Source organism: Thamnophis sirtalis, unplaced genomic scaffold, assembly GCF_051295495.1.
Source record: "Thamnophis sirtalis isolate CommonGarterSnake01/CBP01778 unplaced genomic scaffold, rThaSir2_p1.2 scaffold_7, whole genome shotgun sequence".
NCBI classification, from domain to species: domain Eukaryota; kingdom Metazoa; phylum Chordata; class Lepidosauria; order Squamata; family Natricidae; genus Thamnophis; species Thamnophis sirtalis.
This window is the reverse complement of record NW_028261387.1, coordinates 46,758,009-46,781,126: the sequence shown is the minus strand read 5'-3', so window position 1 is coordinate 46,781,126 and position 23,118 is coordinate 46,758,009. Positions and strand designations below refer to the sequence as shown.

Below are 23,118 nucleotides of genomic sequence, written 5' to 3'. Positions count from 1 at the left end.
GTTGTAAAAGTTCAAAGTACAAAATTATCTGCCATACTTTAGCTTCTACATTGCATGCCTCAGTAATACAATTATCTGCAAAATAATGTGGCTGAGTGAATATGAATATGAATAATGAATAAGCAAGTGCACTTTCATTTCCTTGCTCCAGCACCAACTACAATTTAAAGAAGGAACTAAGTTTTTACTTCTTACAAACCATCTGCAGAGTCCATGGCACATCCCATCCCATATCTCAAATGGAATCAATTTCATACCTCATCTAGTTAGATTTTTCACATTTGCACATTCATTTGCACATTCTTTTTCTTATTTTAATATCTTGCCTCAAGATAATAGCAGTTGGTGCTGGTCCCTTAACTTGGAATTCCAGCTGAGCACAATATTCACACTGCCAGATTGACTAAGCCACAAAGAAAAAAGCCAGCTGAGCATTAGAAGGCTTTTATAATAGCATTCTTAAATCTTCAATGAAAGTCAAACTGGGTCCAACAGGATTTCTGTCAGCTGCCTAAGGAGGTGAGGAAAACTGAAATCAATTAGGTTCAGATAATAGTGCAATACTTTCACCTGAAATATTTTCAGTCTGTGCTTTTCAATACATCTGCATAGAAAGTAAGGCATTTTAAAGCTGTCACTTTCAGGTCAGGAACAAAATTCAGGTTTGAACAAAAAACAAAAAACCCAACCCTCTGACATTTTATTTCAGTTCCACCTAATAATATCAGGAGCATTCTTTTTAACAAAGCTACCTGCCTCTTTTTGGCACCTCTGGAAGGTAGTCCCTCAAGGGCAGGGAGAAGGCATCTCAGTAAGTCCAAGAGCATAGGAGAGCGGCCAGCTCTTCTGCACCGTGTCAGATTTCTGTCATGGCTATGGATAAATAGGTTACTTTTGCATCCCTCCATTACCTAATCCACCCACGCTCCACTCATCACTTCATATTTAAAATAAACGGGGAGCAAAAGAATGTCTCAGGCCAGAGTTAAAAGTGAAGGAGGTGATATCTGAGAGTGCTGGGAGTCATCCTAGCCTATTCCCATCTCTGCCACTGCTCCCATTCCATATATAGCTCCTGAGAACTGCCAGAACTGCTCTCTGTCTCCCTCCCTGCTCCATTTCTGCTTCTGAAGCTTGTGCCCAGTTCTTGACCACTGCTGTGGTCTTTGGGCACCCACTACAGTAGAACAGGATGGCTGAGAAGCAGGAACAACCTCCAGTAGCCCAGAATGGTGAAAAGGCTGAAAATGCAGAAAATGCAGAGGAATCCGCAGAGGGGGAAAAGCCAAAGGAACTGGAGGAATTGCCACCCTTTGAAATTGTCACAGGGTAAGAGCCCTATTTCATCGCCAAGTTGACAGGAGGAACTCCTTGCTTAGGAACCGGCATAAGCAAACATATTTGCAGGTTTCTTTAAAAAGAAATGGCAGTCTCACGTGTGAGGATTTTGCTGTTAATAATGAAATCAGATTGTATCTGAGTCCTGCAATAAAATGGGGAGAGACTTAAATTATATCCAGGCAGGCTGGATATAATATCTGGAGCAAAGCCACTTATTTTAGTATGATCATGTGTGGTACTGAAATGATTATTCTCTCTTTGCAAATGAAAAAAAGAAAGAAAATAAATCTTATCTATGACTTAGCAGTACAGTATTGCTTTGCAAAACCCGTGAGACTGCTTAAAAACATGCATTTTTCCACATCAAAAACTGTTAAAAAGCACTGATAGGTAAAGGGAAAAGGTAGAACTGGAAAAACATAAGGCTGAATTCATTCCGTGGAAAAAATAAGAACTGCTTGTTTATTTTGAGGTATTTAAAATCAGATAAACAGAAAGGCCTAATTGCAGCAGTGAGTGGTAGGTTCATTGGATAACTCTGAAAGGGTTGAGATAAGATAAATACATTAAAAAAAAAAAAACCTAGCCTGAGTGATCATTCTATATCAGGAATTCTTTTCTGCAATCATTTATAGAGGGGTAGGGGGAAATCAAAGAAAAAAATAAAATTTATTAAGGTTTAGTATAGGTTATTAAATATAATTGGATTAAAATTATAATTGAATTAAATACTGATATGATTTCAGAATCAAGCATGTAGCATTATCTTGGTGCTTTTTCCAACTACTGTAATTATATTTCCTGGACAAACTCAACTTGAGTAGTTGTTAAGACTCAAATCTGACTTGATGGCACATGTTTAATCAAAAATCAACTAACTGGTTTATCACTTTTATCAACTAAATACCACACAAATTTGTTGGATTTCAAATCTTACAATCTCCTAGATGGCATGTTGGAACCTCAGCTGGGGCAGTTTGGCTTTCATTTTGTACATTTAAAAAAAACAGAATTACCATAAATTCCAGTGATGAATCTAGATACAGTATGTATTGTCAAGTCATTGTCAGCTGGGATTATTGTCTGTGCCATTTGTTTTTTTAATAATACATGTGACCTATGAAAAGTAAGTGTTAATAAGTGAAGCTTGCACTGAAATCCCGAGACTATACTTTGCTATTATCCAAATCTATGGGCAAATGCTAGATGAAAACTCTCTAAGGTTCAGTTCTTATGATAGGCATTAATTTTTCCAGCCTAGCCCATTAAGCCATGCCAGGGTGGAGCAATGGCTAAATTTTAGTCATTCCTTTGTCTAATGGCAAAAATAGCAACAAGGCAATTTGGGCCAATTTATAAATGTCAGTGTTGCTGCTGGGAGTGTTGTTTAGAGTTTAGAGTTTTAGAGTTTTATTAGAATTTGTAGGCCGCCCTTTTCCCTGAGGGGACTCAGGGCGGCTCACATAAAACGGGAAAGGGGAATACAAACATCAAGATAGAAACATATAATAAAATGGTAGGCAACATACATTCATCATTCGGGAGGGGTAACTATCCTTATCCCCAGGCCTGACGAGCGAGCCAGTTCTTCAAGGCTATGCGGAAGGCTTGGACGGTGGAGAGGGTACGAATCTCCACGGGGAGCTCGTTCCAAAGGGTCGGGGCTACTGCTGAGAAGGCCCTCCTCCTTGTAGTTGCCAGCCGACACTGGCTGGCCGATGGAATACGGAGGAGGCCTAGTCTATGGGATCTTATTGGTCGCAGGGATGTAATTGGCAGAAGGCGGTCTCTCAAGTATCCAGATCCACTGCCATGTAGGTCTTTATGGGTGATTAATAGCACCTTGAAGCGCATCCGGAGATCGACAGGCAGCCAGCGCAGCTCGCGGAGGATAGGTGTTATGCGGGTGAATCGAGGTGCACCCGCAATCACTCGCGCGGCCGCGTTCTGAACTAGCTGAAGTCGCCGGATGCTCTTCAAGGGCAGCCCCATGTAGAGCACATTGCAGTATTCCAGCCTAGAGAGCACAAGGGCCCGAGTGACTGTTGTGAGAGCCTCCCGATTCAGGTAGGGTCGCAACTGGCGCACCAGGCGAACCTGGGCGAATGCCCCCCTGGTCACAGCCGTTAGGTGGTGGTCAAATGACAGCTGTGGATCCAGGAGGACTCCCAAGTTGCGAACCCTCTCTGAGGGGAGTAAAATTTGACCCCCCAGCCTGAGTGATGGAATATTAATCAAATCTTTGGGAGGAAAACACAACAGCCACTCGGTCTTTTCTGGGTTGAGCACAAGCTTGTTAACCCTCATCCAGTCCATAACGGCCTCAAGACCCCGGCTCATCACATCTACCGCTTCATTGAGTTGGCACGGGGCGGACAGATACAATTGAGTATCGTCCGCATATTGATGGTATCTAATCCCGTGCCTGCGGATGATCTCTCCCAGCGGTTTCATGTAGATGTTGAATAGTAGGGGGGATAAGACCGAACCCTGAGGCACCCCATAATTTAGGGGCCTAGGGGCCGATCTCTGCCCCCCCACTAACACCGACTGCGACCTGTCCGAGAGGTAGGAGGAGAACCACCGTAGCACGGTGCCTCCCACTCCCACCTCCCGCAGTCGTCGCAGAAGGATACCATGGTCGATGGTATCGAAAGCCGCTGAGAGGTCAAGGAGGACCAGGATGGAGGAATGTCCTTCATCTCTGGCTCTCCAGAGATCATCAATCAATGCGACCAAAGCGGTTTCTGTGCTGTAACCGGGTCTGAAGCCTGACTGGAAGGGGTCTAGGTAGTCTGCTTCCTCCAAGGACCGTTGGAGCTGGAAGGCCACCACCTTCTCAACAACCTTCCCCAAGAAGGGAAGGTTGGAGACTGGGCGATAGCTATTAAGAACAGCTGGATCCAAGGATGGTTTCTTCAGGAGGGGTCTCACCACCGCCGCTTTCAGTGCGGCGGGGAAGTTCCCCTCCCGAAGGGAGGCGGTCACAACCGCCTGGATCCAGCCTCGTGTCACCTCACTGCAGTTCGTGACCAGCCATGAGGGACACGGATCCAGAACACAGGTGGAGGTACTTACAGCTCTCATGGCCTTGTCCACATCCCCGGGGGTAACGTCCTGAAACTCAACCCAGAGCTGTTCTACTTGGTCCCCCTGTGTCTCGGCTGGAACTGCGGGGGTGGAGTCCAAGTCCGACCGAAACCGAGCAATTTTGTCCGCTAAGAATTGGGCATACTCTTCAGCTCTGCCCTGCAAGGGTTCCCCCGCCTCCCTTTTGTTCAATAGGGAGCGGGTTATCCTAAACAGGGCGGCTGGACGGGACTCAGCGGATGCAACCAGGGTGGCTATGTGGGATCTTTTTGCTGCCCTAAGTGCCCTGGTGTATTCCCTGGTGCAGGTGGTTACCATTGCTCGGTTCGATTCGGACTTATCGGACCTCCAACGGTGCTCTAGGCATCTCCTCCGGCGCTTCATCTCCCGGAGTTCCTCGGTGAACCAAGGGGGTCTCCGGGATCCGCTGCCTCGGAGGAGCCGCAGTGGCGCAATCCGGTCGAGGGCCTCCGACGCTGCCGAGTGCCACGCAGCAGCCAGAGTCTCCACCGGACTGTGGGCGAGAGTGTCAGGAATAACCCCAAGCTCTGTCTGGAACCTTGACGGCTCCATAAGGCGCCTGGGGCGGAACCACCTGGTCGGTTCCTCCTCCCTACAGTGGGGGTTTGGCCTCCGGAAGTCGAGCCTCAGTAGGCAGTGGTTTGACCACGACAGGGGTATGATGTCGCTCCCCCTCAGACCAAGATCACAAATCCACTGCTCCGAGAGAAATACAAGGTCAAGCATGTGTCCCGCTGAATGGGTTGGGCCTCGAATTACTTGGGTCAAGCCCATGGCTGTCATGGAAGCCATGAACTCCTGCGCCCCATCAGAGTTTTCACCGAGCGACGGCAAATTAAAGTCCCCCAGGACCATCAACCTAGGGAACTCAATTGCCAGCTCGGCTACCGACTCGAGGAGCGAGGGGAGGGCTGCTGCAACGCTGTTGGGAGGCAGGTACGTTAGCAGCAGACCCACTTGACCCTTGAGGTCCAACTTTAACAGCAAAGACTCACACCCGACAATCTCCGGAGCAGGGACCCTACGAGGAACTAACGACTCCCGGATGACAGCGGCCACACCCCCACCCCTTCCCTGGGCTCTCGGCTGATGCAGCACCTGAAATCCTTCTGGGCACAGCTCTACAAGGGGGACTCCTCCCTCTGGGCCCAGCCAGGTTTCAGTAATACATGCCAGGTCTGCCCTCTCGTCTAAAATTAAGTCCCGGACGAGAGGAGCTTTATGAACAACAGACCTGGCATTTAGCGACAACAGCCTGAGACCAGGGTCCTGACTACTTACGCCATCTGGTCTTGGAGTGGGACTCCTAGGGCCGGAAGGAGGGATCTCTGCAATGTAGCGAACCCTCCTTCCCCGGTAATGGCCTGCCCTAAAGTCCCCGCCGTATCTGCCCCTCCCTGTTACGACCGCAATACCCCGACCCTCTCCCGTGTCTCTGGTCCCCTCAACCACCCCCATGGCCCCCGCAACTCCCGGCAGGTCCTCCGAATCACACATACTCAAACACTCCCCCAAACAGTCCCCACGTAAAAATTAAAAAAACACAAAATTTACAACAATATGGTCATAAAAGTGGGACATTCATTCATCTCATGCGTACCTCATACATAGCCCATGCAAAGAGAGAAGAAAAAGATGAAAGAAAAGAAAGAAATTATATTGTATTATTTGAAACTACAATAAGAATGTAAGCAAATGCTCTATATTTTAGGTAATAAATCCCACTGAACTAAGTAGGATTATAAACTAAAGCAGGGGTATCCAACCTTGGCAACTTTACGATTTATGGATTTCATCCCCCAGAATTCTCCAACCTGCCATGGTTGAAGTCCACAAGTCTCAAAGTTGCCAAGGTTGGACACCCCTGCACTAGAGTCCTTATAAAATAATCCCAATTCATGGTTCAAAAATGCCTTTGGGCATTGCATCTGGTCAGTTGAATCAAAGCTATTTGATTTTCCGGTAGCTGAACCAAAGTACAAGATTAACAAGACTAGGACAGGTACACAGCCCTCAAAGCTCCCTCTTCTAACCCTTTGGGGGTATTCTGTCCTACAGGAACTGCTGCCTAAAGTAATAGTTTCTAATGCAAAGGAAAGAAGTACTGAATGAAAGACCAAGTCTCTCTCTCTCCTTCTCCCTCTCCCTCTCTCTCTCTCTCTCTCTCTCTCCCTCCCTCCCTCCCTCCCTCCCCAGGCAATGGCACCCAGAGACTGTCAAAAGTTGTCACACTGTAATTTCAATCATAACAAAAATTATCAAATGTATGACTGAAGGATACTTATTAATATTTATTAAAATATATAACATTACTTAAATATATAATTTTAAACTTATCTCTGAGTGGAATAAATCATATTTAATCTCTGGTTTGACCTCAATAAGTCTTTTTGGTGTATGACTCCCCATCATGTCATTCAAATCCAAGTGCGGCCCGTCACCTGAAAGCAGATGTGACTTAAATTTAGGGGTAGGATTCTATGGAGGATCATTTATTTATTTACTCCTCCCTCTATAAAGAAGAGGGAGCCAAAGCACCTGAAGGTAGAAACAAGAAGCAATGGGTGGAAACTAATCATGGAGAGAAGCAACTTAGAACTAAGAAGAAATTTCCTGACAGAACAATTAATCAGTGGAACAACTTGCCTCCAGAAGTTGTGACTGCTCCAACACTGGAAGTTTTTAAGAGATTAGATAATCATTTGTCTGAAGTGGTGTAGGATTTCCTGCCTAAGCAGGGGGTTGAACTAGAAACCCTCCAAGATCCCTTCCAACCCTGTTTTCTATTCTATTCTATTCTATTCTATTCTATTCTATTCTATAATATAATATAATATAATATAATATAATATAATATAATATAATATAATATAATATAATATAATATAATATAATATAATATAATATAATATAATATAATATAATATAATATAATATAATATAATTAATATAATAATATAATATAATATAATATAATATAATATAATATAATTAATATAATATAATTAATATAATATAATATAATATAATAATATAATATAATATAATATAATATAATATAATATAATATAATATAATATAATATAATATAATATAATATAATATAATATAATATAATATAATATAATATAATATAATATAATATAATATAATATAATATAATATAATATAATATAATATAATATAATATAATATAATATAATATAATATAATATAATATATAATTAATATAATATAATAATATTCTAACCAATTTGTGAGGTGAGTTGGACTGAGAGTGACAGGCCCCAAATTAAATAAGTTCATGGAAGGCAGAGTCTGTAATTCTGGCAGTTCTGTTTAGATGGCTAGAAAAGCAAATTAGAAAATATGTACCTTAGGGATTAAGGAAAGCATAATGTTTAATTTATTGATATTTATATTTCATGTTATCTCCAAGAAGCTAAAGGTACACATGGTGAGGTCTTTCTCACCATCAGCCTCATGTCATCATCGCAACAATGTCATCATGGATTAGATTAGAATTATTATATATTGGAATTTTATCCCAGACCTAACATTTTAGTTAAGGAGTCTGTGTCAAATTACTTTCATTTAATAGATTGAGTCTTATTTAAAATAAAAGGAACATTAGTAGCCTACTTTTGTAATGTTGTTAAATTTCTTTACATCTTCAATAAGATGCCAATTTTCGTCAGGTTTAATTTAAATGTTTCATCCATAAAATAGTATTATCATACGATTTACATCACCCTCGTGGCCACAAAATTAAGTTATACTTTCAATTATTTACATATTAGCCTGATGAAAAAGACATTTAGCTAATGAGGAATTAAAAACCTTAAGAATAATAGTGCTGCCTAATTATCCCTGGCAGCTGAAACATTTCAGCTACAATCACTAGATTACAAGTTTGCTTTCTTGCCAAAGTTTCTTTTAACTCTGCCCCAAACCAATGTATCTCTGGGATTGTGTGTCCTATGGCCTGATCAGTTTTTACAATGAAGATTATTCCTTGCTCCATTTTTCAGCACAATAATTTATCCTACGGTAGCCATGTACATTTCTTGAGATATATGGAGCATTCATTTATACTACATTGTTCTGCAGCTAAAATTAAGCAGTTAGAACCAGTTCATGATTATGTTATCTCCACTGCTAGGTAAATATGATGTCATCCTCAACCTGTCCTCATCACACTTTAACCAGGTGAAACTGGCAACAGTTCTAGCATTTTGCCCTTCTAGCCCAAATGCTCAGTCCACAACACATTTCCAAAGATATCCACTAAAAAGAAAGTAATTGGTGCTTGATTTCCAGCATGAATGAGATGGGTAAGAAGCAGGAAAGTCCACCAATCAAGGATAATGAAAATTGCTATGGTACCCAGACATACCCCTGGTCAACATAGTTGCCAAAACCTGAAATCCATAATGCTTTTTAAAAACCAGTTTCCTTTATAACCAGTTTTAAGATGTAAGCAACTTAGCAGGAATAGCATCCTATCACTGATCACTGGGTAGATGGCTCTCCTCAGGAAGAAGAATGTTAAAAATATAACTTTTCATAAAAGAACTAATTTAGAAGCAAGAGGTTCAAAATTCTTTAATACAGATTAAATAAAGATCAATCCATTCACTAATACAAAGATGCTAATGTGATGCCTAATAACTCTCTTATGCATAGTCACCATCACATTTTGGGCTTCTTTATTTTATTTCAATATGGAAATGAAACTACATTGTACTGTAGTTCCGAAAATCTCATGAGGTAATTATTTTTTTAATCTTAAAAATATCACAAGATTTGCTGTTTTGTCTGTCAAAAAATAGAGTAACCTGGCCATTTACTTTATTGAAATTTTATTTCGCCAAAACAAAATCTATCCTTTCTTTTTTAAAAAAATAAGAGTTTTATGGAATGGAAGACTCAATTATTTTCAGGACGCACCCTTCATATAATCATATTGAAATGACTGAAAACATTTGTCTAATAACATATGTATCTACAGGTAGTCCTCTGCTTATGATCACAATTGAGTTCAAAATTTCTGTTGCTGAGACATTTGTTAAGTGAATTTTGCCCCATTTTATGACTTTTCTTGCCACAGTTGTTAAGTGAATCACCAATTATTAATTTAATAACACAGTTGTTAAATGAATCTGGCTTCTCCATTGACTTTGCTTGTCAGAAAGTTGCAAAAGGTGATCACATGATTCCTGGACATGGCAACGGTCATAAATGTGTCAATTCCCAAACATCCAAATTTTGATCACATGACCAACAGGATGCTGCAATAGTCTTAAGTATGAAAAAGGGTCAAGTCATTTTTCAGTGCTGTTGTAACTTGAACGGTCACTAAATAAACTGTTATAAAAGTTAAGAGCTACCTGTAATTCCTAGGATCAATAAAAATGAGGAAACTACTTCAGTATTCATTAATAGTGAGCATGCTATCAAAAATGTGTAGTATAAAAGTTTGCTAGTTGGAACCCAGAGGGGAAATAATAAAAGGGATGAACATTTTTTCAAAATAAAGACTTAAGGTTTTCTAACTTTAACTTTCCAACAGCATATATAAATTGTACATCAGTATTATACAGAAGAGAGAGGTTAATTTAAAATCTGTGTATCTTATACTTAGCAACAGTATAGATCTACTGCCTAACAAATCAGGATAATTGAAGAGGTGCTGACAGCTGAATTTCCTGGCAATGATCATTATAAGGGAGACGTGCATGCATCCAAAGTTTAAGAATACATGTGTTGTGTTATGAAGATTGCTTTGCTTTCCTCCTTAATCTTTTAATTGGATTGGACTGGAGTAGAAGTGAAGGGGGCATTGGAGAGTCTCTGCAATGAAAAAGCCAAACGAATATCTTATCCATTGCCATTGCTAGACCTGCAGAAAAAGACATGTAAATGTTTTGGAAGCACAATCATACTGTTTCTACACCATCATCTTACACTGCAACGTGACCCGTCAAAACCGCGGAGGACAAAATCGCGCTCGACGAAAGCGCGCATGTGACGTCATCACAGCGCGACGAAAAAAATTAAAAATTGAAATAAAATTAAAATTAAAGCAAGCTGATTCACATAAAGGTAAGGGTTAGGTTTAGGTTTAGGGTTAGGTTAAGGGTTAGGGTTAGGTTTAGAGCGTTAGGGTTATGTTTAGCATTAGGTTAAGGGTTAGCGTTAGGTTTAGCGTTACGTTAACGGTTAGGTTTAGGGTTAGATTTAGGCTTAGGTTAAGGCTTAGGTTTAGGGTTAGGTTTAGGGTTAGGTTTGGGGGGGGGTTAGGGTAAGGTTTTCGCTTTATTTTTACATTTTTCAATCATAGCGCGATGTTTTCGTCACGCTGTGATGACGTCAAATGCGCGCTTTCGTCGAGCGCGATTTTGTCCTCTGCGGTTTTGTGGTGGAACCACACTGCAACAGCTAGGCTACTTAGTATTGTTAATGTTGTCACTTGGGGCACTGGGAAAAAAGACAGGACTTTCCTAGCAATTTACCATTGAAAATATTCTGTAGTATTCTCACACATTCACACACTGACTGAAAATGTGCTTGGGAATCTTTAAAAGAATAATAAAGAAAGACATGTGATTTACATTTATTTTCCACAAGGCTTCTGGTATAAAAGTCATTTAAAGTACATTGCAATTAAAGAAGAATGCTAAAGATTTTTGAAGGTTTATTTTCAAGGACTCAATAATTAAATCACCCATTTCCAGTAAAATAAGAACTATTTGTGCTTTATTGATTTTATTCTTTTATATAAAATAATATTGACTGAGTAATGTGTATGAGTTAAAACAAATCTATTATGAGGTGAAAACTGGTAGAAAAGAAAAGAAAATGTGAGTAAAGTGCTTATTGGCTACTGGCTTTAGATAACAAAAATGTAGAATAATTACATACTTCTCCAGTAACCATTCTAAAAGAAAATAAGAAAATGAACAAAATGTAAATTATGCTTTTAATTGGATATATATCTCCAATAGAATACAAAAACAGTACATAGCACACAGCCTACTCTTTGCACAACTTTTCAGTTTAAATCCTAATAAATTAAACTACTGAATTGAAATTCTATAATTTTTTATCTAGATGAAAAATGTTGCCCAATACATTTAGACAGCACTATGGAGGAGGGAGGGGATTTCTCTAAAAAACAACAAAAAGCTGGTAATAGTTGTAATATTGTGTGATTCATCTCTTTTTATTTTTTCCAATTCAAAGCAAATTCCTAGCAATTCCTATTCCATACTTCTAGAATACTTATTGGTGAGGTTTCTTCTACATAAACTGTAAGTGGGAAATAGCTATTGTCAAGTTACTTCCCACTTGTATACTTTGGGGAACAATAGTGTTATCATAAAATTATCTTAATAAAATCGAAACCATATAAGCAGTTACATTATAACCTCTGTATCCACACTTGATACTTTCACTCCTCTCTCCAGGGAACGGCTTCCAGCCTGCTTTTTCAATTTCCAGTTCAAGAATGTTGAATACAGTTCAGGAAGAAACAAGACCTTCCTATGCTACATCATAGAGATTCAGGGCAAGGAGTCTAAAATCTTAAGGGGCTACCTGGAAGATGAACATGCAGCAGCCCACGCAGAAGATGCCTTCTTCAATACCATCTTGCCCAAGTGTGAGTCTGGCTTGCGCTACAGTGTCACCTGGTACGCCAGTTGTAGCCCCTGTGTAGGCTGTGCTGATCGGATAGTTAAAGCACTTCAGAAGAATAAGAACCTACACCTCTCCATTGCAGTAGGTCGTCTATTCATGTGGGAGGAACCTGACATACAAGCTGCCTTGAAGAAAATGAAAACAGCTGGTTGTAAATTGAGGATCATGAAACCTCAAGATTTTGAGTATGTCTGGCAAAACTTTGTAGAGCAGGAGGAGGAAGAAGAAGCAAAGAAGGCATTTACACCCTGGGAAGACATTCAAGAGAACTTCCAATTTTATGATGAAAAGCTTGGTGAACTTTTGCACTGAGGTTAGTGTTAAGTGTGATTTTGAAATTTCCCTGTTTAGGGTACTTTTTCAGACCATCATAAACTTAATTTTGGTTTTTAACGTAGCAGCTTTGGGCAGATTAGAGCACATATCTCTGTATTTCACTGCAGAGGCATAGTGAATTCTGTTTTATCAACTGCTGGCACATTGAAGAACCAGTCTATTATTTATTCAAGAGACAGCAAGGGGAAATAAATGTCCTGGCAGTAGATTAATCAAGGGGAAACATTTAACTAAACTCTGACCCCAGAATAAGTATCAAGAATTCAAGTCTTGTATATCAAACATAAGAACACTAGAGCTGAAAAGGCACAAAAGTAAAAAAGAAATTGACAAGTGATTTCCAAAGTTGCTTTCAGCTACAGCAGCATTCTCTCAGACTGGATTATGCACGAAAACATTCCATAGCTCAAATTGACCTCTAGATTAGAATTCTAATCTGCGTGTTTCACTAATCTCTAGCTATGTATTGTAATTCCCCAATCTTTAACACAGATTCTACATGGCTGCAGTATTTCTTTCCTGGTTTTCAGTCAACCATGGAAAAGTGGTGATCCTACTTCTTTGGTGAAAGACACGCAAAATACAGAGTTGCCCCTCTTTTTTAAAGACAACCCAATCTCTTTATTTCCTCTTTACAAGATTGTCTCTGTTCCAACCTGGACTCACAGATCCGTTTGTTTTTTCATAGTGCTTCTAGAGTCTTGATCCCAAGGAATCCATTCTATTTTCATTCTCACTTCCATATGGCAATAGCTCCATGTATCTATATTACGTCAGTTAGAAAAACTGATTGGTGGAAATGGCAAATGAATATAGGAATCAGTCTAACAAGAAGCCAAACGTATGATCTATCTATTGTAATTCAGTTTTTTTCAAACTTGACACCTTTAAAGTGTGGCCTTAACAGGCACCCATTGTAAAGCTGCCAATTTTGAAAAACACTGATCTAATTCAACAGTTGCAGCTGCTAACATTTCAGGGAGTGATACTTTAGTGGAATTGAAACACAACATATCTGGATGCAAAGGAATGCTCTAACACAAGGGTGAAAAAACTGGTAGCCATGGGCCAGATGCATCACAGGCCACGCCCACCCCAGCTCCACGAAGGCAAAAAACGTTGCAAAACGTCACGTGAGGGCAATGTGACGCAGCAAGCTTGACACCCGTGCCCTAACACTAAACTAGGTCTTTCTCCCTAATCCATCTGCTACAGAAATATCACAATCTATTATAGTGAAGCATTTTTCAAGTGGTACTGCATTTTCGGCAGTACAAATTCCATGCTGCAAATCACATCAATTTGAATTAGAGTATATAAAAGAACATAAATAATATTTTAGAGTATTTTAATCAATTAAAACAAACACATACCCTAATTACAATAAAATTAACCTGGAATCTTAAAAGTGTACCATTAAATTAGTTTGTTTAGAAAATTTATTTGCTGCCTATCTCATATCCTACATATGGCAAAAATCTCAACCTCTATAAAATTATCAACAGGGATTTGAAGAAGCTATTATGAAAGTGTTTCTAGCTATATAAAGGGTGCCAAATGGATTTTATGATTTTAGAACAGTGAAGAAATCAAACCCCCTGCAAAATAAGGAATGTTTATATTAGTTATCCTATTTTGCAAGAAATAAAACACCATATTGCTGACAAAACCACTTTGTGTCTCTTTTTCTGTCTCTCCAGGGGAAAAAAATGTGCCAACCCATGGAGCAACAAGCATGATATACTCTTAACATTTGGGACTCTCAACTCAGTTTTCCAGGGCTGCTTTGAAACAGGAAACACCAGAAATCTCTAGCTGACGCACTGCTATGATAGACTAAAAATACATTTATTATGGTGCATGTAGGGATTTGATTTTTTTAAATACATAAACCTGCAGTGCTGTTGTTTACATAGAACAACAAAGAACAGTTCTATCACTTATAAGTTTAGAAAAGTCCCATTCAAAGAAACTTCAAAAAATAAATTTAACAATTGTGCATTTTTAACATTTTTTAAATATGCAATGAATAGTAGGAGAAATCAAAGGGAAATATAATAGGGAAAGAGATTACTAATTATTTTATTGACAGTGGCCATTCATAAAATATTGGTTGAGGGAGGTAGATATATTTTTGCACTTGTGAACTGATTAGCATATATATTATTAAAAAGTTTGGTCTCTGTTAATCAATGAGAAGTTATTTCCTAATGAATGCTGGATCAAATGCTTATAAAATGTATTTAAAACATTTTTATTATAAATTTTGCGTGGAAATAGTCAAAAATTGTCCTCATATTCACACTAAATTATTTTATCTAGCACTCATTTGCTACTTTAGCAATATGTACTCTGTTAGAGAAACCACCTAAGCAAATCTGATCCAACATTCTATGATGTGTATGAACTTTTTCATGGAATGTTTAAATAGCACCCCTATACATTTCAACAATGGCCTGGGTGTACAGGAATAATTTTACATGTGTAACTGATATACTGAAGTATTTCAAAAGCATAAATACTTAAATCTCGTATTTGGAAAAGCTCTTTTATTTATATATGTGAACATCTGATTTTTTTAACATAACTTTCCACTTTATTCTAATCTCTTCCACATGATTGCCAATCTAGATCAAAAAAATTCAGTTATCAGTGTTTTTCTTAAAATATCATCTTCCAATTGCTAAATAGGCAATAGTTACACAAAGTATCTGAACACTAGAATGTACATTTTGACTTTTAAAAAAAAAATTGAATAGAGCAGAAGATGACTTAAAGAATTGTGGATACTGGAATGAAGATAATTCTATCAGCCTATGCCAGCTAAGATACAAGGATATAACAACAAAGAGAAAGACAATTATACTAGGAATTAAAGAGTATAAACTGTAATATGAATATTTGTATCTTCAAATACTTCTTCAAGCATTGTTGAAACTTTCTTCCAGTCCAGGCGATCAAGTCCGCAACCAATCCTGAAATATAGAGTATACAAAGTGTCTTTTGGGGGTACTTTCTTTGAAACATTTATTTCACCATGATTTATAGGAAGCATATATGCAGTGCCAAAAAAGGATTAGTTCAAACCAACATATTAGGTGCAAATATGATACAATAGTAAACACATACCAAATATCTCAATTGTCACACTTATTGATTTACCTAAAAGAAACATCCCATTATTATTATTAGCCCACACGTAGAAAAAAAGGCTTGTGGCTCACAAAAATGAGTGTGTGTGTGTGTAACATTCTAAGAAACTAAAAATCATTCACTAGCTTATTAGATATATCACTAAACTAAAATCTAGATTTTTTTAGAAACTCATCCATAATTTTGACCATGAAGCAGCTTCATTTTAGGTCACATTTTTCAAGCTATGTGATGCTCTGAGTATGTTTTCAGTTCAACAATTTTAAATTTAAATTTGAAGGTGTTATTAAATGGAAGATAATACTTTTAAGGATATACACACACACATACACACATATATACATACATAGTACATACATACATATCCTTAAAAAGTAGTATAGTATCTCCCATTTAATAACACCTTCAAATTTAATGAAAACAGGTCTTTTGCTTTAAATATACAAAAATATATTCTGAATGTGCTTAATCTAAAAGTCAGCAGCTCTTCCAGTTCTTTTGAACTTAAAGGCTTTAGAGCCTTTACAAAGACAAAATATTTGAATTAAATAAAAAAGTAGATTTTCAATTACTGAAAATTTGTTAATGTGTAAATATAGTATAGTAACTTTATAGTATAAACATGAGCTTACTTTGGCATAGAAATGTGAGTTACTGCATTTTTCAGACAATGGATTTTCATAGCTTCTAAACTCTTCCGTAAATTGTCATATGTAGGTTTATGAAAATATTTGTTCTTTGAGATCTAAAAAGTGGTAAAATGTAGATTAGACACATTTTAGATTTGATTCCTTTTATGTTGCATGCTATATATCTACTTAGAAAGCTCAGTCAATTCAGTGGGATTGATAAACATGTTTCAAATTGCAGCCTTAACCCAGGAACAAATCCAACACACTTTGCTTCTGGATAAACATACAAAGGATTGCAGATAACTAATATATTTAGGCCATGTATTAGATTTTAAATCTTTAAAATTAATGTTTATGAAATTAATAAATTAATTACTGTAATGGAATTCTGTAGACTACATTGGTAAAGAGTCATATAATGATCCTCAAGTTTTCATTTATTATGTATTGCATCAGCCCCAACCTTTTGGGCACAAGGGACTGGTTCCATGGAGAGATTTTTTCCACAGACCACAGAGGGCGTGATTTCACATGTTGCCTGCATCCTGCAGATGGGGTTTACTTGTTTGCGCAACCTGGTTTCTGGCATGCCGTGGCCCAGTTCCAGTCCATGGACCGGGGTTTGGGGACCCTGATATAGTGGTTAATATTAAGGGAATATTAAGTGGTTAATATTAAGGGGAAATTTTGGAAGCCTTTATTTAAGCCAATGAAAGAGAGATCATAAGAATATACTATCTTACATAATCAATCTGGAAAACAAAATAAAAAAGGCATGCTTTAATTTATTTTTAATTTGAGACTTAGGTTCTAATCCTGAAAAAATATGTGCCTGCAAACTGGAAACCAGTGATCTAATTACATCATTATAACTTTAAATATGTAAAAAATAAATTGCCATATGTAGACTTATGAAAATATTTGTTCTCTGAGGTTTAAAATGATAAAAATATGGATTACACACTCTTTAAATTTGATTCCTGAGATAGGAATCATTTGTCAAGAATCCTGGACAAATATTGACATTTTGTGGTGAAATAGCAAGGTCATTTTAAAAAATAGAGAAATAAATTATTTTGTGTTATACAATCATACTGACACTGAATTCCATCTCCTGACAGAATTTTAAAATAATAGTTGGGAAAACCGTGATTATCTGATGTCAATTGAAAACTTATTAGATAGTAATAGCAATAGCAGTTAGATTTATATACTGCTTCATAATGCTTTATAGCCCCCTCTAGACAATTTACAGTCAGCATATTACCCCCAACAATCTGAGTCCTCATTTTATTGACCTCAGAAGGATGGAAGGCAGAGTCAACCTTGAGCCGGTGAGAATTGAACTGCAGGCAATCATCAAAATTAACCTGCAATAGTGCATTCTAACCACTGTGCCACCACGGCTCATCTCTCATGCCACAAACATTGCATTTGTATAGCAATTCCTTCAGAGAAACTATTAAAATTTTCAGCAATATTTTTCAATGGAGAGGATGTTTAACTTTTGCCAATCATAATTTTTGATGCATAAATTGTATATTTATCTGTAGAATAAATATCAATAATGTGCCGAATGACATACCAAGTAATATATGTATCTAGTTTCTCTCTTCAGAATAGCCACATCTCCAGTCTTCTTGTCTGTTAGATTTTTTTTTTTTGAAAAATCAGTTAATCTCCATAGTACTAAAAATGTTTATTATTTTTCAAAACTATCGTAACAAATACGTAAGAAACCACTATGGTCATCCCCTATTCTTATGTATTTTTAGAAAGAAACTAAAAATATATAAATTGACTATATGTGAAACATTTACAGCATAGGATTCAATGAGATACAGATGAACTATACTTAATCAAGTGTAGGTAAAAATTAGTGCTTATATAAGATTTGTTCTAAAATGTTGAGGTAACATCACTGTCATATTTCTAACATTTCCAAGTTACAATTTCACATTATACTACAGTACAATTATACTATACTATAGTACAACTGAATAAACTGGTAACAAATGTATTAATAGTCTACATATGGGACACATTTAAAAACTATAATATACTGATACAATTCCTGCCCCATCAATAGTCTCCTAAGTCCCAGACATATACCTAACACACAAAGTAAGCTCTTCAATCACCTAAGTGTTTCTATTCATCTGTTGTTGTTGTTGCTAACACAGGCCTTGTTTAGATACTTTTTAAAGCCCTACATGGCTTAGGACCTGGATACCTACGGGACCGCCTCCTGCCACATACCTCCCAACGACCTATAAGAACTCACAGATTGGGCCTCCTTCAGGTACCGTCGACCGGGCAATGCCGGTTGGCGACTACTCGGGGGAGGTCTTTTTCTGTAGCTGCCCCGGCCCTGTGGAATGATCTCCCCGCAGAGATCCGGACCCTTCCCACTCTCTCGGCCTTCCGTAAAGCCACTAAAACCTGGCTGTTCTGGCAGGCCTGGGGCTGTTGACCCCAAAATATGGTCCAGCCTCACTTGGAATGGACTGCATGGTGTGTTTTTAAATCTATCTTTTCTTTCCTTCTCTTCCTTTTGATTTATTTGTATTGTTAGCTGCCCGGAGTCCTACGGGATTGGGCGGCATATAAAAGTTATTAAACTTTAAACTTTTTTTTTTTTAAATGAACTTCGGGCTGCCTGTCTCCCAAGGCAGGGGCATACGATATGACAACGATTAATAACTCTATTTGAAAGAGTCATATAGCTACAGCAAGTTAAACCTCTTCTGGGGCAAGCTTAACTGATGTATCCTGAATATTATTTAATAATTGTATTATTTTTGTTATTGTTAACTATGTTTATACTTATTTTAAATAGTTTCTAATGGAAACAATGAAATAAGAAGGGGGCATTGTCCTTGACTACTAAATGCCCTCAAAAGTTAGTCCAGCAGTTTCCCCACTCAAAAAACCCCATCTGGAGCACATTATAAAAGTATTAGTGGAGCAGAACAGAAAAAAAAACTGCCATCTGAAGAAATCTATTTGCATAACACTCACTTTTACTGTATAGTAGTAGATTCTGTGGTTCTATAAAGTGGTCTACCTTGGCCCTTTACTTACGTTGGCTCAAAAGTTCCTGAACACCACCAAACTTCTTCTTAAAAATAGCAGCTATGCCAGCACTCATATGACAATCCTCACTAATACAGTGAGCCAAGGAATCTGTTTCTGGACAAGTAAAAAGATCTCCCTGCACATATTTAATCTGGGTAAAAATGAAAGAGAAGACTCAATATATGAGATAAAATTCCAGAACTGCAAAATTTAAGACAATATATAAAGATAATATCACAGTTAAGCTGCTGACTGCTACACATAAGATATTTTAATATGTATTTACTAAATTTCTGACCATATAAAATATGACTTCTTTTGAGATATGCCCAAAATAAAATAATGAAATAGAATGTATTTCCAGGAAAAATATGTATTACACCTTCAGTAACATATGCTGCCAGCATCCATAAATTGAGCTTAACTCCTGGTGATTTCATTTAGTTTTCTGGGCAACAGTACTACACTCACTTGCCACTGCTACCTTCATTTTCTTGATTTCGTACAATAATAAGTTCAATGTTGTTTTCTCTAATATCCAAAGGATCGCTTTTCCTGGTATATATCCACATAAATATTAATGTCCCTTTTCTCCTTTTGCAGCTGTACATTGTGCAAAGAAACAGGAGAGACTCTTCTAAAGTCTAACATCTAGATTCAGGATCCTCCCCTTTGTGGAGATTTGATACTTATTTTATTTATTTATTTTGTCAGGTATGCATTAGATAACAGATATATAGACATGAAACATGAAATGAATACGAATACAAGGGAATATTAGGACACGGACGATAGGCACTCTGGTGCGCTTATGCATGCCCCTTAAAGACCTCTTAGGAATGGGGTGAGGTTAACAGCAGACAGTCTAAGGTTAAGGTTTGGGGGGGGTTGGGGAAGAAACCACAGTATCAGGTAGTGTTACTAGTATCAGGTAGTGATACAATACCAAATTGGTTTACAGATTAACAGAATTGGAAGGGACCTTATAGGTCATCTAGTCCAACCCCCCACAGGGGGGAGGACCCTACACCATTTCTGATTAATGGCAGCCCAATCTCTTCTTGAAAGTGTCAAGGAATGAACTCCTACAACTTCCAAAGACAAGCTGTTCCACTGGCTTTATTTTAATGTCGACTTATCTGGCTGATCATCCGTTGACAACTCTATACATTTTGGATTACTGACTTGTTTTCTTTTAATTTCTTCAACTGCCTTATTTTTAAATTTGTATTAGGAAAGCTAAAATTTTAAATTTTTGTTCCAAATCATGATCATAATTCTCTTCAAAAGGAACTTCCACTGAATTAAGCAATCATTTTCTTAAAGGCTTCAGTGGAATCATTACACTGACTACTGTCAACTATAGTTAAAACAGGCACAACTGGTTAGCTTATTTTAGAAACAAATTTCTACAGTTGCTGAGTATTTGTGGACTCTGAATTGCACTTGGGGAATTTATAAAATGGAGAATTATGCCACCATTACTTTATAGAGTGCCACTGAATTTTTTTACTATACTTTTCTAAATAGCAGAATCTGGTGTGTTTCCACTAAGAAAGCTTACATCTATGAAAACATATCAGGAAAATCATAATTATAAATCTTTAAGGAGGTAATTATTTTATCTCATGCTACTGAGATCTAAGGCTTCATGCTATATAAAAATAGATTTTGAAATATTGGGAAACTTCTTATGTAGAGTCATGCTGCAATCTATTCTGGAATTCTTATACTGTAATGTAAAATCAACTTAAGTATTCCATGCTAATAATCAACAAATCATTTATGCTCTAAACATAAGGATGGTAGAAAATGTCTATTCTTTCCAAAGGTACATGTCTTACTGCAGACGTTTAGGACAATTTCTGTCTTAATGACCTGTGGTACTGGATTAAAGGCATATTACCTGTGATTAACAATTAACAATTCTTAAACCTTCATTTTCTGTATCAATACTATAAAATTGTCATACCAAAATTTCAATAGGTCCAATGAACTATATGCAAGTTCCAATTACTTTCAAGTAAATATACATGATTTAAATTGGGTTAGTTTAATGGTTTGTTTTATAATATAATCAATAACACTGCAGAAGGTAAAAACGCAAGCGAGCTTCACCTTGATTTCACCTTGTATAATTATTTCCTCTTTGCAACCTGCAAAGGGGAAATTATTTGGGAGAGTTTTTGTCCTTAGATGAATGTAGCCATTTTGTTAAAAGGAAAATTTAGTATATTAGCCATTCTAAGTGCATCAATCACAAAATTATTCTTCAAATTCCAAATACATTACTATAATGCTTGTTCTCATTTATAAACTTTATTGGTATAGAGTAACTTTGAAATTTTTAGCAGAATAGGAAGAGCTACTGATTCATATTACACTTCATAGCTTTCTAACTACTGCTTTGGCATCCCAAAGGTGCTTTTTTTCAAGAGGCAAAAAATAGCACCTTTGGGACAACCATGACCTGGATGACTGAGAATCTCCACAGACATACTACCTTGGGAAATTGCCAAATGATATGGGATCAACTTTTTATGAATCTATTAAAAGGGAAGAAAACAAGGAGTCAGCCATTATATCTGGGTACTTCTCCTTCAGCTGCAAGTATTTTTTTTTACTACGTTTTTACACTTGAGTGATCAGCCTTTCTAAGAAAGAGGTGGCTGGGTGAGAAAAAGGCAGAACTACCAACAACATTGATTTAGAATTGCAGAATTAAAGGATGGATAACATATAGAAAGTAGTTCTGAAAATTGATTGTATTATAACCTATTTGGCAGAAATATATTGCGAGCACATTAAGATGAAGTGAATCCTATGGACAAAAGAATTCCAAGTTTTACAAATATGATTTAGGATTATTATTTTTTCCTGCACAAACCAAAGCCCAAAATCAATCCTCCGTAGCCAGATGGTTTTTTTTAAAGAGACCAGCTATTTTTTGTTGACAAATAAAACGATTTTTAGAATTTAAAAATGAATTGCAATAAATTTATTTTTTAAAAGTCCACTACAAACCCTTTCTTCATTTCCAGAAATCCGGGTACTAGCCATAACTGGGTGGGTCACAGGTTTTTTTTTCAGCTACAGGACTAGAAAATAATGATTTTCATATTCATGGCAGGAAAAGCAAAGAGAAATGACATATATTATATATATTAATATATGTAATATATAGAATTGCTATAAATCCAAACTATCAAGTACTAATTAGGGCACTACTTGCATAGCGATAACCTCCCCACCCCCACCCCCCAAAAAATATTTCCGAGACTTTTAGGACATTCTTAGCCTTCTCATGTGAAAAGTCCTACACAGGGCCACAAAAACAGAGGCAACCGCGAACCAAAGAACTCAAAGGGCGGGCGGCTGCCCCTCGAGGCGCCTCGAAAGCATGACGTCTTTTTCCTTAGCCCGCCCACGAACTCTATAAGCCAGCAATGGCGAAAGAAAGAGAAAGGAAAAAAAAGAACCACACCGGCCACCAGCCTACATATACAACGGCAGCAACCAATTTCACCTCCCACTAAGTTCTATGTTCTGTTATGGCAACCGTCTTTGGGAGCCCCTTAAACAAAACACGCAAAATGTCAGCCTTCGCGTGGGCCTCCCTAGGAGGAGGACTCTATGGCATCGGCCGAGAGCATGCGTTGTAGAAAAAAGGGGATAGCTGAAGTGTCATTGAAAAAAAAGCTTCTGGAAAAAAAATTGTCCCGCACATGCGTAGAAAAGCCATCTCGAGAATGGAGGAGTTGAAAGG

The 23,118-nt window shown here is 37.6% G+C and overlaps 2 protein-coding genes across 5 annotated transcripts; one reads left to right on the top strand and one right to left on the bottom strand.

Moving 5' to 3' along the window:
- Positions 1-1,100: 1,100 nt before the first annotated feature.
- On the top strand, positions 1,101-15,023 carry APOBEC2 (apolipoprotein B mRNA editing enzyme catalytic subunit 2). Its single transcript, XM_014056562.2, has 3 exons — positions 1,101-1,329; positions 11,922-12,466; positions 14,190-15,023. The coding sequence occupies exons 1-2, from the start codon at positions 1,193-1,195 to the stop codon at positions 12,463-12,465; spliced, it is 681 nt and encodes a 226-aa protein (XP_013912037.1). The 5' UTR covers positions 1,101-1,192; the 3' UTR covers position 12,466; positions 14,190-15,023.
- On the bottom strand, positions 15,024-23,029 carry OARD1 (O-acyl-ADP-ribose deacylase 1). 4 transcript variants are annotated; one of them, XM_087719923.1, is made up of 6 exons: positions 22,879-23,029; positions 22,377-22,450; positions 19,359-19,503; positions 17,860-17,918; positions 16,275-16,387; positions 15,024-15,464 (listed from the first exon to the last, which is right to left on the bottom strand). In XM_087719923.1, exons 2-6 carry the CDS (start codon positions 22,410-22,412, stop codon positions 15,362-15,364), a joined length of 456 nt encoding a protein of 151 aa, XP_087576049.1. In that variant the 5' UTR covers positions 22,413-22,450; positions 22,879-23,029; the 3' UTR covers positions 15,024-15,361. The 4 variants fall into 4 exon arrangements, with proteins under 4 accessions (XP_087576049.1, XP_087576050.1, XP_087576051.1 ...); XM_087719924.1 differs by having other exon boundaries at positions 22,837-23,019; XM_087719925.1 differs by having other exon boundaries at positions 22,852-23,019.
- Positions 23,030-23,118: the final 89 nt, after the last annotated feature.

Coding starts and splice junctions, on each gene's coding strand:
- APOBEC2 (XM_014056562.2), top strand. CDS start 1,193: ATGGCTGAGAAGCAGGAACAACCTCCAGTAGCCCAGAATGGTGAAAAG. Junction 1,330..11,921: donor CCCTTTGAAATTGTCACAGG/GTAAGAGCCCTA, acceptor TCCTCTCTCCAG/GGAACGGCTTCCAGCCTGCT.
- OARD1 (XM_087719923.1), bottom strand. CDS start 22,412: ATGGCTAGTACCCGGATTTCTGGAAATGAAGAAAGG. Junction 16,388..17,859: donor CTAGATACATATATTACTTG/GTATGTCATTCG, acceptor ACCACTTTTTAG/ATCTCAAAGAACAAATATTT. Junction 15,465..16,274: donor ACTCACATTTCTATGCCAAA/GTAAGCTCATGT, acceptor TCTATATTTCAG/GATTGGTTGCGGACTTGATC.